At 43.7% G+C, this 18,128-nt stretch overlaps 2 protein-coding genes across 4 annotated transcripts in view; both read right to left on the bottom strand.

Annotated features, from left to right (window-relative positions):
• The window catches only part of TCAIM (T cell activation inhibitor, mitochondrial), a 37,524-nt gene extending 24,459 nt beyond the window's left edge, over positions 1-13,065 (bottom strand). Inside the window, exons 1-4 of one of the 3 annotated variants that reach the window (XM_055135128.1) lie at positions 12,883-13,065; positions 9,690-9,746; positions 7,150-7,221; positions 1,766-1,901 (exon numbers count right to left, since the gene is read on the bottom strand). In XM_055135128.1, coding sequence (XP_054991103.1) covers positions 1,766-1,901; positions 7,150-7,178 — 165 coding nt within the window. In that variant the 5' untranslated portion in view covers positions 7,179-7,221; positions 9,690-9,746; positions 12,883-13,065. Of the gene's footprint in view, positions 1-1,765; positions 1,902-7,149; positions 7,222-9,689; positions 9,747-12,280; positions 12,404-12,484; positions 12,759-12,882 lie in introns of those variants that run through there. The other 2 variants (XM_055135127.1, XM_055135129.1) reach the window with 2 other exon arrangements.
• A 130-nt stretch (positions 13,066-13,195) lies between these two features.
• Positions 13,196-18,128, bottom strand: part of TOPAZ1 (testis and ovary specific TOPAZ 1) — a 101,670-nt gene continuing 96,737 nt past the window's right edge. Inside the window, exon 21 of the mRNA XM_004614602.2 lies at positions 13,196-13,434. Within this exon, the coding sequence (XP_004614659.2) occupies positions 13,196-13,434 (239 nt within the window). The remainder of the gene's footprint in view (positions 13,435-18,128) is intronic.

Genomic DNA, 18,128 nt, shown 5'->3' with positions numbered 1-18,128 from the left:
CAGCGGAGGTCTGGTGTACGCAGGCCTGACTCCCCCTAAGCCTGTTTAAATTTCCATTCTCTACTTTTTCCCTTTGCTTTCTGGGCCACACTTGGGTGGTGTTCAGGATTATTTCCAGCCAGTGCTCAGGGGGACCATGTGGTTCCAAGGGATCAAAGCTTTCTCCTGGAGCCCTGCTAAGTTTACACAGAAGTTTTGAGTTTAAAAAATGGATTGGTAGAGGGCCAGAGCTATGGTACAGGGGGTGGGGTGTTTGGCTTGCATGTGGCTGACCCAAATTCAATTCCCTGGCATCCTATATGGCCTGCCAAGCACCGCCAGGAGTAATTCTTGACGCACAGCCAGGAGTAACCCCTGAGCATTGCGAGGTGTGACCCAAAGAGCCAAAAAAAAAAAAAAAGGATTGGCAGAGGAAAAAAAAACTCACCTACTACTAGGCTTAATTTCTCCATATTTAAATTACATATATATATATGCGCGCGCGTGTTTTATTTGGGGAGCCACACCCAGCTGTGTTTGGGGGCAGGCAGGTTGCTTCTGGCTCTGCACTCAGGGGTCATTCCTGGTGGGGCTCAGGGACCTTCTGGGATGCTGGGGATCCAAACAGGGTCAGCCATGTACCTATCCTACCTGCTGTACTATCTCTTTGGCTGGTAATGGATATTTTTCTATTGATCTGATTTACTGATTAATCAGAAAGGCTCAGCTTTGAATAGTCCACATATGTATTAAATGCCATAATCAGAATTTTTTTCTTAGATCAGAGAAAGAAAACTGACTTTCTGCTGCAAGAGGAAGTGTTCTAATGCCTAAGGGTTTTTAATTTCTTTGTTAAGCTCAGTGTCAATAATAACGAAGATGAAAGAAAAAGAAACCAAAGATAGTTCCAAAGCATTTGGCTCTGTAATAGGTTACTTCATATTATATGCACAGGCTTTCCTAAGTTGGTTTTCTTTTTTTTTCACATCCCTTTATGCTCCTTGAGCACACACATAATTGCAGCTGTGAGACTGCAGAGTGCAGCATGCAACATCAGGGCATTAAAAAAAAATCTTTTTATCTCTTTTATAAAAAGGACCAGTCATGGTACAGGGGCCTCAAAATTTCTGCCACACCTTCAGTTTGATTCTAAAAACTGCTACTGGTGAGATAAGTGCAGGAGTAAAGGTGCTCGCTTTACACACAGCTGACCCTGCTTTGATACCTGGAACTGCCAGGAGTGACCCCTGAACACAAACCTCGGAGAAGACCCGGAGCACTGCCAACTGTGGCAAAATAAAAAACAAACAAACAAATAAGCACACACACACATACAGAGGCTATAGAAAATATGTCATAGTAATGAAGGATTTTTATGGTAGGGTTTACTGCCTTCATAAAAGATGACACCGTTAGGGCTAGAGAGATAGTACAGTGGGTAGGGCACTTGCCGTGCATGAGGCTGACTGGGTTCCATAATAGCAACACATATTGTCCCCTAAGCCCTGCCAGGAGTGATCTCTGAGCAAAGAGCCAGGAGTAACCCCCAAGTATCCCCAGGTGAGGCCCTCAAACAATCAACGCAACAGCAGTAACAAAAAAGATGACACACACTCTTCATAAAACAGAGCCACATTTTCAACAATCAGTGTTAATATCTCAAATTAGTTCAAAGCACTGGTTACATCACCACAAGAGAACAATTAAACTTTAGAAAACTCTGTATTATATGATATCAAAGGTAAACTAGAAGGTAATGTACACTAAAGATTAAAGAAAAGTTTACCCTTTCTTTGGGGTGCTGTCCAAAGAAATCTGGATGTACTGCAAAATAGAATGGTCTCAAAGCATTGACTGCCTCAGCTCCCGATAAAGCTCTTGAGTAGAGAAACCAATTTGGAAAGATCTTCTCGAGACATAACCTTAAAAAAAAAGGATGTGCATTTATTGTTCACAGACGCACTGACAAGACACACAAACCCTCAATGCATGACCTGACAGTAATCTAGAAATTAGGATGTATAGAAAGCAGCTATATTATGCTGTAGCACTGTTGTCCCACTGTTCATCGATTTGCTCGAATGGGCACCAGCAACGTCTCCATTGTGAAACTTGTTACTGTTTTTGGCATATTGAATATGCCATGGCTAGCTTGCCAGGCTCTGCCGTGCGGGCGGGATACTCTCAGTAGCTTGCCGGGCTCTCTGAGAGGAACGGAGGAACTGAACCCGGGTAGGCCACGTGCAAGGCAAACACCCTACCCGCTGTATTAGGATGTATAGAAAATACCATAGAAAGAGAGAAACAAAAAATGCAAAATTCTGTTTTTCTGTCATCCACAAAGTTTAACAAGCTTTATGACATTTACTTTTGAATGACAGAATATCTTTCAAAGAAAAAGGAAGACTGGGTACATTGGTGGAAGAAGTGGATGCTAGTGAAGAGTGTTGAAACATGGTACACTTGAAACTGAATCATGAATAACTTTGTAAGGTTGTAATTCAGTGATTCAATAAAAAAATTCCTATCTTTCCATTCCATAATGGCCTTCAGAGACACTAAGAATTGTGCACATTTTGGTCTCGTGTGTTGGGTATACTGAATTGTTGGGAAGTGTTAATATTTATTAACATATACTATATTATGCTATATATAATACTGGAGCAATAGCACAGCAGGTAGGGCATTTGCCTTGCATGTGGCTGACCTGGGTTCAATTCCTCCGTCCTTCTTGGAGAGCCCAGCAAGCTACCGAGAGTATACCGCCTGCATGGCAGAGCCTGGCAAGCTACCCGTGGCGTATTTTATACGCCAAAAACAGTAACAAGTTTCACAATGGAGATGTTGCTGGTGCCTACTTGAGCAAATCGATAAACAACGGGACGACAGTACTACAGTGATACATTATACTATCAAATATTTATATCTATTATACCCACACATTTATATTTTATATATTATTATATACATTATCTATATTTTGACATGTAAATAATATTTATATTAATATTCACATATTTTAGAGTTACTATCTAAAATGGTAGGCATTCTATAATCCAGGAAATTTTAACAATTTGGCAACCACACATATATTTTCAGATACCAACTATCTTGTCTTTTGCATGTATTTATGTCTTTTATAAAGTCAACATATAGGTTATGCATTAAGAGAGATAATAGGGGTTTGAACTGTTATTAACTGAGCAGGAAGCAATAAAGCAGATACCAAGACCTGGATATGTGGTGGCTGTAGCAGCAACTGTTTATTTATTTCCCATCTGTGCTTCAGTTTTGTTGCCAAACATCTGATAGGCACTTAGCTACTCTGGCATGTTACTTGTCTAAAAAAGGTAGCAAAGGTCATTGTTTTATTTCTAAACCCAACCTGGACAGGGTGAGCACAGAGGCAGGAATACCTTCAATCCAGGTCTGTTCATTTCTGCCATTGTGGTTTCCCCAACGTTGATAAAGCACAAAACCTTGGATGTACCTACCACTGCTCAAATTACTGTCCCCATTTGCAATCTCTCTGGTTTTGTTCTCACTTTATCATGACTCCTGAAATTGCTCCTTCCTTTTTTTTTTTTTCCATTTTCTCTATAACCAATCACCACCTCAGAACCGGTCTGCATAGCTTCCTGAGCAGTCCAGTCTTGGGTCTCTCCTCCCGAACCATATTACAGACAGACTGAATTTCCTAAATTTCCCATCACTGCATTCTCTACTACAATACTTTCGGTGGTGTTTCAACTCTGGCAGAATAAAATCTGCTCATTAGGCTGGTATTTGAGGGGCTCCATAATCATTTCCAATCGATTTTTTCCAACTGACCCCTCCCTTTCTTTCTAGAGACCCTCAGTTCTAGTTCCCTGTCACTGTCCTCGTTCTTCTCTTTCTTCTACCCTGTATCTAAGCCCTGATACCTCCCCTTCGCTACCCCCCACCTAGCAAACTGCAGATTCTCACTAACTGATGGCTGTAGACTTACTATGTGCCCACAGGGAATGGACCCATTTTCCCTAGAACTTCCCCTTCTGTGTCTTCAAGAGAGTAGAGTCTTTCTGTCTTTGGAATGCTAAAAGCAGAGGTCAAGCTAGATCAGATGTGTGGGCAAACTACTAGAAAAGAGGGAGGGTTTTCGGACTGTGATTCAGGGCAGATGCTGTGGCAGGAGAGAGGAGGAAGGAGCACTGGGCAGACAGTCCTGGAGGGTGGCACCCTCTGTCCAGGGGATGCCTCTTGTGTCGAAATCACCTGCCAAGGAGGAACAGATGCACTGGAAGGTGGAGACCTATACTACAACTTTGGCAGTGGGTTCAGTGTGGTGTACACATTTTTCAGAAGATTGTACTTCTGAAAAACTCATATTTGTCTTATAGCTGAAATAGGTATTGGACTACTTGTGTATGTATCAATACATAAATAAAAATGAGCAACAACGAAACCAATGCTATCCATCCAAGAAGTCCTGTGTCTTGGTGGAATGAGCCTGACTTAGGATTCCTACTCTGCTCAGTCAGCGAGCCCAAGGATGTAAAGCCTCGGAGCTACATCTCCACGTCTGGAACCAGTATTATTGTTAATATACATTAAATGAATATAGTCTAGGTATATATGAATGGAAAGTTTTAAATGCAGGAGAACTGAACCCAAACCTAAACATCATGTTGCTTTAAATTAAGCAGATTCAGCACAAGCTGGATTTAGAAGGATACATTAGTAAAGGGTTATAGTTTTTTCTTTAAAACAATTCTTTCATTGGGGCTGGAGTGATAGTAGAGTGGGTAGGGCATTTGCCTTGAACATGGCTGAACTGGGTTTGATTCCCTGAACTCCGAATTGATCCCTAAGCCCTGTCAGAAGTGATCCCTGATGGGGCTGGAGCAATAGCACAGTGGGTAGGGCGTTTGCCTTACAAGCAGCCGACCCGGGCTCGAATCCCAGCATCCCATATGGTTTCCTGAGCATAGCCAGGAGTAATTCCTGAGTGCATGAGCCAGGAGTAACCCCTGTGCATTGCCGGGTGTGACCCAAAAAACAAACAAACAAACAAACAAACAAAAAAAAGAAGTGATCCCTGAGCTCAGAGCCCAAGAGTAAGCTCTGAGCTCCTCTGGGTGAGGCCCAATACCAAACAAAATTCTTTTATTTATTCACTTTTTTGGTGTCAAGATTAAACCTAGGACCTCATATATGCAAAACATATTCTACTACTACGTTACATCCATGGTTGAGTATGAGGTTTCTGACAGAATCAGTAGAACAGGGGCCAACAAACTTTATAAAGGATCTGAGAAATTTCAGGCTTTGGCGATCACGTGTGTTTGTGCTATGTCTATATACCTTTGTGTTCTAGCAGGACAGCTACAGGCCTGGGCTGCATGTTAAAGCATGAGTGGGAGTACAATGGAATTCAACTGTAATGAAATCATTAGCAGCACTTGCTGGGACATAAGGGATTCAGACTGACTTGGAAGGAATAACAGAATGTCACCAAGGTCTAGAGTTTAGTTCTATACATACATAATTTGATTTATAACTATCAGTAAAGTATTTGTATTGTAATTACTCAGAAGTTGTGTTTTTCATCAACCAATATGTCATAAAATCAATTTTTTGAGGCATAACATTAATAAAAAGAAGAGGGGCTGGAAAGATAGAACAAAGGTTAAGATGCTTGTCTTGTACACAGTCAACCCTGGTTTGATTCCTGGCACTGCATATGGTCCCCAAGTGCCACCAGGAGTGATCTCTGAGCACAAAGCCAGAAGTAGCCCCTGAACACTGCCAGGTGTGGCCCAAAAATAAACAAAAAAGACATAAAGCAAAAGTATGTCTAGATACTGTATGTGGCAAGGGTAACTACTGTTAGTGTGTGTGTGTGTGTGTGTGTGTGTGTGTGTGTGTGTGTTTAAGTGAGAAAGTTTTCTATAGGGGCTGGGGCACACAGCCAAACCAGGTTCGATCCTCGGCCAAACCAGGTTCGATCCTCGGCATCCCATGTGGTCCCCTAAGTACTGCCAGGAGTTATTCCTGAATGCTGAGCCAGGACTAACCCCTGAGCATTGCCAGATGTAGGTTCAAAAACTCAAAAACAGAAAAAAAAAAAAAAAAAAAAAAGAGCAAGTTTCTACAACCTGGGCTCAAAGAAGCTGGAGAAGTAGGGTTCAATTGTGTAAAAAGCATCCATTCACTGCCTGTCCATGGCATTGAAAAACTCCACACTGGACTACTGGACTGTCTCCACAACTGCAGAAGGTCCTTAGGGCATTGTCTAATACCTCATAGTCTTTTTGTTTCTGTTTCTATCTCTTTTCTTCTAGCTAAGAACTTTATGTCCTAAATTCAATTTAACAAAAAAGCTTCCCCTTGATAATCTTTGTTATAGATGGAGCTGGTGGAGAAAGTCGAAGTTCCCAAGAAATTCCTTTTCACAGTAACTACAAAAAATAGACCAGTGCTATTTTGTTTTAGAAATTTAATACTTCACACATATAACTTATACATAAGGTCAAATTACATTTTGCTTATATGTTTTGATCCAAATGATTTTTTCTCTTTTTTGTCCTTAAAGTGGAAGGATTTAACTCAGGGCCTTATTGGTGAATTCTCAGCCAAATGAACATTTTATTTTCAATTTTTGTCTTGGCTACCAGGAAGTTAGGACTGAATTTGTTTTCTGAATAATAGGTATGCTCTTTATTATAATGATCCTTTTCTATAGGGCTTCTGATCTCTAACATGACAACTGATTTATATTACTTAATTTCTTAAATTCTTTCTTAAAATAGATAGATTTAGATTATTCATATGTAAACGGCAAGTGTGGTAGTCAGATAAGTTAGGTCCTCACTATAGGGTTCAAATATAAAGTAGTTTACCATCCGGTAGCAATAGGCTTAAGTGTATCATGAGAAGAATTATGCTAAGGATAAATTATTTTCTCTGAACTACTCTGAAAGATGTAGTTTTCTAATCACTTTCTTCTTAGAATAGATTCCTAGAGCACCTGAGAGTATATATAAACTTTTACTTTCCTTTTGTTCATCCCCTTCAACAGAAATTTAGAATTAGAAAGGTACTGATACATTAAGATTAGCCAAACCCAAATTGTTCTGCTTTCCCACTGCCACCCACAATATTAATCACAGATCGGACCACAAAACTTACCTTTTCACAGGTCTCAGGTGGCAAAACATTTCTGAATATTTATGTCTGTCAGCTTCCGGGCATCATTGATTGCTTCAAAAGTTAAACAGATAATAGTAATGAGCAAGTAGAATTTAAAATGAAGAATACACTGTCATTTACATTAACATTTCCCAAAGTGAAACATTTAGAAACAAGTAAAATACATATAAGATCTATAAGGAAAACTATAAAATGCCGGTGAAAGAAATCAAAGGAGGTAAACTGAAGAGTCCTGTTCAAGGGCAAGAAGGCTCAGTATTGCCAAGAAGTCAGTGCTCGCCAATTGGAGCCCTAGATTCAGCACAATCTCAGATCAAATCCCAGCGAGTATTTTGTGGCTGTTGACAAAATGATTATAGAATTTATACGGAGGCAAAAAAACTCACCACTGTCTGAGAACACTAGCTAAGTTCGAGACTCACCATAAAACTACTGTCATGTTAGTTTAGTACTGACATGAAAACTGACAGAAAAGACCCACCGAGAGCCCAGAAGAGACCTTTATAAATACAGTCAACTGGTCTTTGACAAGGGAACAAAGGAAATACCATGGAGCAAATACTCAATTTTCCAGATATAGGAAACATGAATGTCTGCATGCAATAAAATGATCAGAGACCTTAAGCCCTTCACAAAAATTAACTCAAAGTAGACTTTAAGGCAAAGACTAAAAGATAAAATATAATAAAGAAGATAAGTAAAATAAAAGACAAAAGATGTCCTAAAAGATAACAACACAGGGCTGGAGCAATAGCATAGCAGGTAGGGCGTTTGCCTTGCACGCGGCCAACCCGGGTTCTAATCCCAGCATCCCATATGGTCCCCTGAGCACTGCCAGTAGTAATTCCTGAGTGCAAAGCCAGGAGTAACCCCTGTGCATCGCCGGGTGTGACCCAAAAAGCAAAAAAAAAAAAAAGATAACAACACAGAAAGAAGTCTAGGTACTTCTTGAAATACTCAAGTGCATTTCCTGACCAATGATGAAAAACTTGTGCCTAGAGACGGACAAAACAGAAAGAAAGGAAGAGAAAAAGAAAGAAAGAAAGAAAGAAAGAAAGAAAGAAAGAAAGAAAGAAAGAAAGAAAGAAAGAAAGAAAGAAAGAAAGAAAGAAAGAAAGAAAGAAAGAAAGAAAGAAAGAGAGAGAGAAAGAGGAAGGAAGAAGGAAGGAAGGAAGGAAGGAAGGAAGGAAGGAAGGAAGGAAGGAAGGAAGGAAGGAAGGAAGGAAGGAAGGAAGGAAGGAAGGAAGAGCTAGTTGTAAAAAACTAAGGCTCGCCGAGGGGCGCACGCACTCACGGGCTCTCCGGGTAGCTCTGTCTCACTGCCCACGTTCAGTGCCGCTGTGTGTGCTGTCGGTCGAGGGCAGGGGACGGAAGGAAGAAGGCCAAACTGGTTGCTCAGTCAGTTTATTTCATTCTCTCTCTCCGCTTCTCTCCCTGCTCTGGATCTCTCTCTGGATCTGTGGATCTGTGCCCCAACCCACTCTTACAGCCTAGTTAAAACTCCCCAGGATGAGGGGGTTGGTGTGTACACATAGGTGTGGTCACCATCAATAGGGTTGAGGTTCCTTTCCCTTAGGGGATGCTTCTCCTAGGACTTAATTCTCTTTCAGCAGGAGGATCCACCCAAGGGCGGAGTCCCATGAGTGTGTTTCTCTTCTCCTCAGCCAGCAAACATATAAGAATTCATAATATTAATCATTTTGTATGGACACAATAAGAGATGCATTAAAGCTTATAGAATTGCTCTCCTGGGGCCATCTCAATCTCAGACTACAGTGCTCAGGCCAGATCAGTCTCAGGGATAGGAAAGACTGATCTGGCCTGAGCACTGTAGTCTGAGATCAAGATGGCCCTAGGAGAGCAATTCTGTAAGCTTTAATTCATTTCTTATTGTGTCCATACAAAATGATTAAACTCATGGGACTCCGCCCTTGGGTGGATCCTCCTGCTGAAAGAGTCAATCCTAGGAGAAGCATCCCCTGAGGGACAGGAACCTTACCCTATTGATTGTGACCACACCTATGTGTATGCCCCAACCCCCTCATGCTGGGGGGATTTAATTAGGCTGTTAAGAGTGGGTTTGGGGGGCCAGATCCAGAGATCCAGAGAGAGATCCAGTGTCAGGTGAGAAGCAGAGGGAGAGAATGAAATAAACTGACTGAGCAACCAGTTTGGCCTTCTTCCTTCCGTCACCTGCCCTTGACCAACCACCACACACAGAGGTCCCAGAGCACTGAACGTGGGCGGTGAGACAGAGCCGCTCAGAGAGCCACACGTCCGTCAGTGTGCTTTAGTTTTTTTTTTTTTTTTTTTTTTGCTTTTTGGGTCACACCCAGCAATGCTCAGTGGTTACTCCTGGCTTTGCACTCAGGAATTACTCCTGGCGGTGCTTGGGGGACCATATGGGATGTCGGGGATCGAACCCGGGTCGGCCGTGTGCAAGGCAAACGCCCTCCCCGCTGTGCTATCACTCCGGCCCCAATGTGCTTTAGTTTTTTACAGGTTTGATCTTTAGTTACCTCACAGTCCACGAAACAAGGTGTAGCCTGTGTGGCTCTGTGCACTGGGAGTTGCCCCTGCAAAAAAAAAAAAAAAAATTAGTCTTTTCCTCTGCAGAAGTTTGTGTTCTCCATTGAACACATATTTCTCTCTTTCTCTCACCTCACATTTCTCTAAGTAAATTTCTTTCAATAAAACTATCTTGTTTCATTAAAAAATTATTTTTTCAAAGAATCTTTAAAACTCAACAATAAGAAAACAATCCAATTAGAAAGTGGGACAAAGATCTTAACAAACAAGATAATATAGATGGTAATTAAGCCCATGAAAAGATGATCTACACAATGTATCACCAGGGAACTGCAAATTAAAACAATCAGATACCAATACACATCTATTAGGATGGTCCAAAAACCCAATCACTAATCAGTAAGTGCTGGTAGGGGTGTGGAGCAAGAGGACTCTCATTTCACTTCATTCTGGTTGGAATACAGAGTGTTTTCACCACTTTGGAAGACACTTGGCAATTTCTAAACAAACATACTTATACTGGAGAGATAGTACAGTGGGTAGGGTGCTTGCCTTGTACACGGCTGACCCAAGTTAAGAACTTGGCATCCCATATGGTCCCCTAGCACTGCCAGAAGTAATTCCTGATTGCAGAGCCAGGAGTAACCTCTGAGCGCTTCTGGGTGTGGCCCAAAACAAAACAAACTAAACATCTCATATGATCTGGCAATCATATCCTTTGATATTTAACTTGCACTATAGCACTGTCATCCCATTGTTCATCGATTTGCTTGAGCGGGCACCAGTAACGTCTCCATTGTGAGACTTGTTACTGTTTTTGGCATATGGAATATGCCACGGGTAGCTTGCCATGCTCTGGCGTGCGGGCGGGATACTCTCAGTAGCTTGCCAGGCTCTCCGAGAGGGACGGAGGAATCAAACACAGGTTAAAGCTACATAGATATCTGCATATAGGTATTTACAATAGCTTTACTCAGAATTACCAAAACTTTTGGAAGCAGATGAGATGCCCTTGAGTAGGTGAATGGATTAATAAACTGGTTTATTTAGACCAGAAGTTCCCAGACTGACTTGAGCTACTGCCCCCTTTTCAGTGTGTGTGTGTGTGTGTGTGTGTGTGTGTGTGTGTGTGTGTATGTTGGGAGGGGGAGAGGAATCACCCAGTGTAATTCTTGGAAATTACCCTGGAAATTTACCTCCTTCACTGCCCCCTGACAGCAACATTTCCAGCACCCTTTACACACACTCCCAGCTGAGTGACCCAAGGCATGCGGCATGGTTCCCACAGTAACGCTTGTTACTGAGTAGCTAAAGGGTCACACTGCCTTTAGCAGATCCGGGAGGCTCTCTGGTTCAACAAAAGGCATCTACATGTGTCAGGATCTATGCAAGTATAAAAACAATGATGACAATTCCAAGTAAGTTCCTCAAACACTTTGATCATTGTGAGATTGTAACCCAAACATGAAAGCTTTTAACTATCTCACAGTGATTCAATAAAATTTAAAAAAAAAATTCCCCGAAAACTCTAAGAGGAAGGAAGAGAAGAAAAAGACAGACAACACAAGCAGATCATTATTTAAAAAATTACCAAAAAACACAAGATAGTAACTGAAATGGTATGGCTCAGTAGAGTGTTACTATGATACATTCCCAGCACTAACCCAAGAACAGCCAAGAACCCAAGGGTAGAGAAAAGGTGGTGTTTCCTCTGGAAGGGCTTTTTTTTAAATTCAAAAAAGAAAACCTTGGGGCTGGAGCGACAGCACAGCGGGTAGGGCGTTTGCCTTGCACGCAGCCAACCCGGGTTCGATTCCCAGCATCCCATATGGTCCCCCAGCACCGCCAAGAATAATTCCTGAGTGTAGAGCCAGGAGTAACCCCTGAGCATCGCCGGGTGTAATCCGAAAAGCAAAAAAAAAAAAAAAAAGAAGAAAAGAAAAAGAAAACCTTTTCTTTCTTTTTTTTTTTGTGCCCTCTCTGGAGACGGGGAAAGGGTATCAGAGGGAGACGAGCACAATTCGGCGTCAGTAATTTATTTCATAGCAATACTGGCTTCTATTTCATAAAAAGAAAAGTTTTATTTTAAACTTCGTAGAATTTCAAATCACTTTTCGTAGAGACAACTAAACTGGAGGAAGTCACATTACCCATAGTTCAAGGAAAAACTATTTTGCTATGCTTTATTTATTTCTGATAGGTAAATAAGAGCCGTGTTTGTCAAGTACAGAACCTAGGACAGATCTTTGGCCTTTTGGCCCACTTTCTATTTGAAAGTAACTTATTTAACAGTGAATATCCCCAGGCTATTCTCCTTTCAACTACCTTCTATTTCTGTAACTATTTTGCAAGGTTTGTAAAAGCAGTTGCTGGCAAATTTTCAGGTTTTTTAGCCAAAAACTTCTAAGGGAAGGGGAAAAGGTAAAAAGAAAGCAAAAAACCAAATATATATGTATGTATATGTACATTTTAAAAAACTTCTTTCCCTTAAATATTTGGCTGTACGATTTGAATCAGAATAATTCCCTATATTAAGTCAATTCTTCAGGGAAACAAGAGTCGGAAAAACAGCAAAACTTACATCATCTTTGGTTTCTCACGTCAAAAAAAAAAAGTGAAAAAAGAGACGCGCGGTGGGTCGTGAGGCCTTGGCACCGCTTGTGTTCACAACTTGGCACGTCCACCCAAGGTGACAGTAGCGCGCTGCCCACTACGATCCCCCGCCCCGTCCCAGCCCCGAGCAGCCAGAGGGTACCACTGGGGCCCGTCCCCTCCCGCTCCTTACAGTGCTGCCAAGGGTCCGCCGAGGGCTTTCTGCAACCAGCTCGCCTCCCACCGGGCACCGGGAGGGGGGTGGTCGCTCTTCCCGCAGGACGGTGCGGGGGCGCATGCGCGCGGGGGGCCCCCTGCGGCCACCGAGCACGCGCCCAGGCCCGGCCGCCGCCGCCTGCCCCGGCCCCCAGCGGCCGGCCGGCTCGGACAGGCTCCCGCCCCCGAAATCCCGGCGGGGCGCGCACGGCTCCACCCGTCCATCGCGCGGGTCGCTCAAGGTGAAGCCCGGCCCGCACCCCGCGCTCCCATTGGCTGCAGCGCGCGGGGCCTTCCTCCCGGTGACGCCAGCGCGCAGGTGGCCCGCCCGCTGTCCCCAGCGTCCCCGGAGCCCGCGCCCAGCCGCCTCCTTACCGCAGGCCTGGGCGGGGCTCTGCGCGCGGTGCCCAGAGCCCGAGGAGGCGCGGGCGGGCGCGCCGAGGTGCCGAGCGGGCGGAGGGAGCCGCGCCGGGTGGAGGCGGCAGGTGGCCGGGGGCCGGGTCCCGGGCTCGGCGGGCAGGGCAGGGCCGGGTGACCCCGCACGCGCCCAAGGAGAGGTGGGGAGGGGGGAGAAAAAAAAAAAAAAGGGAGGCGCGCGCATGCGCCCGGCCGCCTCTGCCCCACGCCCCACCCCCGGTCCCCACTGCCCGGGCGCTCGGCCCGCAGGGTACGGAGCTTAACTGACGCTTTAGGATCGCTCAGCATTCCTGAAGTCTGATCGCACGAGCGTTGCGTCCTCGGGCTTGCCAAGGACGTCACTGTAATTAAAAATAGACATCTCTTCGAGGGTTTGCATTTTCCTTTGGACTTTGACCGCCGTCAGTCCTCTTGCTGTTTTCATAGTCTTTGTTGCACCTTCTCCAATGCATCCTGTCAACAGCATCTCAAACCAGTCCCATATTTCTAATTTCTTGCGTTTGTTGCTCTCTATAGAAAAGACATTGATAATGTTCTCAAGTTGTTCTCAAGTCAGCTTAAACTGATGGTCATCTCCAGATCGAATTTATAAGTTTGGTACTGAATCACATTCTTGCCACCCATTTTGTTCAAACGAGAGAACTGTAGCCCCCTACTGATGTTATTCCACCTCTCCCCATGTCTGGGGTCACACAGTTCTCCAGGGGACTCATTTCTTCAGCACCGTTGTGGTGCTCAGACTCGCCAGGTGTCTGTCGCACACCAGCTGAGATTGCACGCAGCTGGCAGTGCGCTGCTGCCGAGTTGGGGTCTCAGACAGCAATGCAGCAGGGACAGAGTGGGTGTGTGTTGGCAGCTCACCCTTGTAAAGCAGGACTTTAAAACATTTTTTTTACTAATTCAGCATGAGTTACACTCTTTCATGTCTGAGTTACAATCACACAATGATCAAACACCCATCCCTCCACAGGTGCACATTCCTCATCACCAACATCTCCAGTATACCCCCACCTTTCCCACCCTCCCACTACCTCCATGGCAGGCAATATTCCCCATATTCTCTCTCTACTTTTGGGCATTGTGGTTTGCAATGCAGATACTGAGAGGTTATCATGTTTGGTCCTTTATCTACTTTTGGCACACATCTCCCATCCCGACCTATTCCTCCAACCATCATTTTCTTAGTGATCCCTTCTCTATTCCAGCTGTTCTCTTCCCGCCTGATCATGAGGCGGGCTCCCAACTATGGAGCAATCTTCCTGACCCTTCTATCTACTATCCTTGGGTGTTGGTCTAGTGTTAGGTTATTTTATACTCCACAAATGAGTGTAGTCCTCCTATATCTGCCCCTCTCTTTCTGACTAATTTTGATGTGAGCAGGTAGATAGGGAAAGGCCCTTGACAATGAAACTTAGATTAACAAAGTCCTTGGAAGGAGAATCCTGAGACTGACCCACCCTGTGGATACAGAAAACAGACCTGATAAGACCTTCAGCCGACCCTCAGAAGGTTGGACCCCTCCCCATGAAGTTCCTCGAATTCCCTTGACCTCTCCCTTAATCTGATTAAAATGTGATGCAGCCTAAAGAAGACCATCACCACTCCCAGCCTCCCTGGTAACCTCCTTAGCAAGGGACTTTTACCTGGAAAGAAGCCCCCACGTGGGGGCAGGTTGAAGAGACCCTATAAAAGACACCTTGGGGGGCGGAGCGATAGCACAGCGGGTAGGGCGTTTGCCTTGCACGCGGCCGACCCGGGTTCGATCCCCGGCATCCCATATGGTCCCCCAAGCACCGCCAGGAGTAATTCCTGAGTGCAAAGCCAGGAGTAACCCCTGAGCATAGCTGGGTGTGACCCAAAAAGCAAAAAAAAAAAAAAAAAAAGACACCTTGAACAAAGGAAGTGCGCACATATGCTGCCTGAGCCCATGTGCTGCTTGTGCCCACGTGGCCGAGCACATGTGGTGCCCGAGCACATGTGTCGCCCGCATCTCCCCCCTTGAGATGTGTACTTTCATACTTTTGTGTCCAGTGTAGAGCTTCCTCCACCTTTAGAGAAGCCCGAGTTCTTTCTTGAGCGCGTTACTCCTACTGTTATTTCTTTTCCACTCATCCCTTCCTCCTTCCCTCAGAAACCTCTAAATAAAATCTATTTACTTCACTGCTTGTCTACTCCTGAAATTCTTTTCCTCGAGCAAGACAAGAACCCAGTAACCATGGGTCCCAGGTGGTAGAGGCGGCTGGGGAGAAAGTGACCGTCTTTCTCCTCCCCGCTTCACGAAAGTTACCCGTGGGGCCCACTGACATCAATTTCACGTAGCATGATACTCTCCAAGCTGTGATAGCGCAGCAGGTAGGGCGTTCGCCTTGCACACTGTTGACCTGGGTTCGATTCCTCTGCCCCTCTCGGAGAACCTGGCAAGCTACCGAGAGTATCTCGCCCGTAGGGCAGAGCTACCTGTGGCATATTTGATATGCCAAAAACAGTAACAAGTCTCACACTAGAGACGTTATTGGTGCCCACTTAAGCAAATCGATGAGCAGTGGGATGACAGTGACAGTGATGATACCCTCCATATCTACCCACTTATAAGCAAATTTAATTACTTCATCTCTCTTAACAGCTGCATAGTTTTCCATTGTGTAGATGTACCAAAGTTTCTTTAACCAGTTATCTATTCTTGGGCACTTGGGTTGTTTCCAGATTTTGGCTATTGTGAACAGTGCTGCAATGGACATATAGGTACCGATGTCATTTCTACTGTGCTTTTTTTTGCAGCCTCGGGATATATTCCAGAAGTGGTATTGCGGGGTCATTTGGCAGCTCAATTTCTAGTTTTTGAAGGACTGTCCATATTGTCTTCCAAGAAGGCTGGACCAGTTGGCATTTCCACTAACAGTGAAAGAGCATCCCTTTTCCCCCACATCCATGTCAGCACTGGTTGCTTTTGTTCTTTTGAATGTGTGCCAGTCTCTGTGGTGTGAGATGATATCTCATTGTTGTTTTGATTTGCATCTCCCTGATGATTAGCAATGTGGAGCATTTTTTCATGTGCCTTTTGGCCATTTTATTTCTTTTTTGAGGAAGCTTCTGTTCATTTTTTCTCCCCACTTTTTGATGGGGCTGGAGGTTTTTTCTTATATATTTCTACTAGTGTCTTGTATATCCTGGAAATTAATCCCTTATCAGATGGGTATTGGGTAAATATTCTTTCCCATTCTGTGGGCGCTCTCTGTATTTTGGTCACGGTTTCTTTTTTTTTTTAATTTTTATTGAATCTCCATGTGGAAAGTTATAAAGTTCTCAGGTTTATGTCTCAATTATACAATATTCAAACACTCATCCATTCACCAGTGCCCATATTCCACCACCAAAAACCCCAGTATACCCCCCGCCCCCGCCCTCCCACCCCCAACTGTATAACTGATGAATTCTACTTCATTTTCTCTTTACCTTGATTCCATAGGTCATGGTTTCTTTTGAAGTACAGAAGCTTCTTAGTTTGATGTAGTCCCATTTATTTGTTTGTTTCCACTTGCTTGGTCAGTCAGTGGTGTTTCATCCTTAAAGATGCTTTTAGCTTCAATGTCATGGAGGGTTCTGCCTACATTTTTCTCTATGTACTTTTTGGATTCATGTCTGATATTGAGGTCTTTAATCCACTTTGATCTGACTTTTGTGCCTGGCACTAGACAGAGGTCAGAGTTCATTTTTTGCAGGTAGCTATCCAGTTTACCCAGCACCACTTGTTGAAGAGGCTTTCCTTATTCCACTTCACTTTTCTTGCTTCTTTGTCGAAGATTAAGTGGTCATATATTTGGGAGTTTGTGACAGAATATTCAACTCTGTTCCAATGGTCTGTGGTTCTGTTTCTAGCCTAATACCATGCTGTTTTAATTGCTACTGCTTTGTAGTACAGTTTGAAGTTGGGGAAGGTGATGCCACCCATCTTCTTTTTCTCAAGGATTGCTTTAGTTATTCATGGGGGTTTATTGTTCCATATGAATTTCAGGAGTGTTTTGTCTATTTCTTTGAAAAATGTCATGGATATCCTGATAGGAACTGTATTAAATTTGTATAATGCTTTGGGCAATATTGCCATCTTGATAATGTTAATCCTCCCTATCCATAAACAGGGGATGTGTCTCCATTTCCTAGTGTCCTCTTTCATTTCTTGAAGTACTGGTTTGTAATTTTCCTTGAATAGGTCCTTCACCTTTTTGATTAAGCTGATTCCGAGGTACTTGATTTTCTGCGGTACTATTGTGAACGGGTTTGTTTTTTTTTTACTTTTTGGGTCACACCCGGCGATGTACAAGGGTCATTCCTGGCTCTGCACTCAGGAATTACCCCTGGCGGTGCTCAGGGGACCATATGGGATGCTGGGAATCGAACCTGGGTCGGCCACATGCAAGGCAAACGCCCTACATTGTGCTATCACTTCAGCCCCGGGATTTTTTTTTTTAATGACTCTTTCATTGTTTGTATATTAAAAAAGCCATGGGTGTTGATTTTGTAGCCTGCCACTTTACTATACAGAGCTATTGTTTCTAGGAGCTTTTTTGTAGTCTGTAGGGTTTTTTAAGTATAGGATCATATTGTGATATGTGCAAATAGTGATAGCTTGACCTCTTCCTTTCCTATCTGTATGCCCTTGATATCTTTTCCTTGCTTAACTGCTATGGCCAGTACTTCCAGTATTATATTGAATAGGAGTGGCGAAAGTGGGCAACCTTGTCTTGTGCCTGATCTTAGAGGAAAAGCTTTTTAGTTTTTCCCCATTGAGAATGATACTTGCTTTGGGCTTGTGGTAGATGGCTTTGACTATATTGAGGAAAGTTCCTTCGATGCCCATTTTGCTGAGAGTTTTCATCAGAAACAGGTGCTGGATCTTGTCAAATGCTTTCTCTGTGTCTATTGATATGATCACATAGTTCTTATCTTTTCTTTTGTTGTTATGATGGATTATGTTGGTCGAATGTTAAATCATCCTTGCATTCCAGGGATGAATCCTACCCAGTCATGGTGTATGATCTTTTTGATGAGTAGTTGGATTCTATTTGCTAATATTTTGTCGAGATCTTTGTGTCTGTATTCATTAGGGATATCGGTCTGTAATTTCCTTCCTTTGTGGTATCGCTGTCTGGTAAAGCAGGACTTTTAGTGCTCAGCCAGCTTCTAGGCCTCTGGGAGTCTATTTTTGA

Source organism: Sorex araneus, chromosome 4 (genome assembly GCF_027595985.1).
Source record: "Sorex araneus isolate mSorAra2 chromosome 4, mSorAra2.pri, whole genome shotgun sequence".
Lineage (NCBI taxonomy): Eukaryota > Metazoa > Chordata > Mammalia > Eulipotyphla > Soricidae > Sorex > Sorex araneus.
This window is presented reverse-complemented; position numbering and strand designations above follow the sequence as displayed.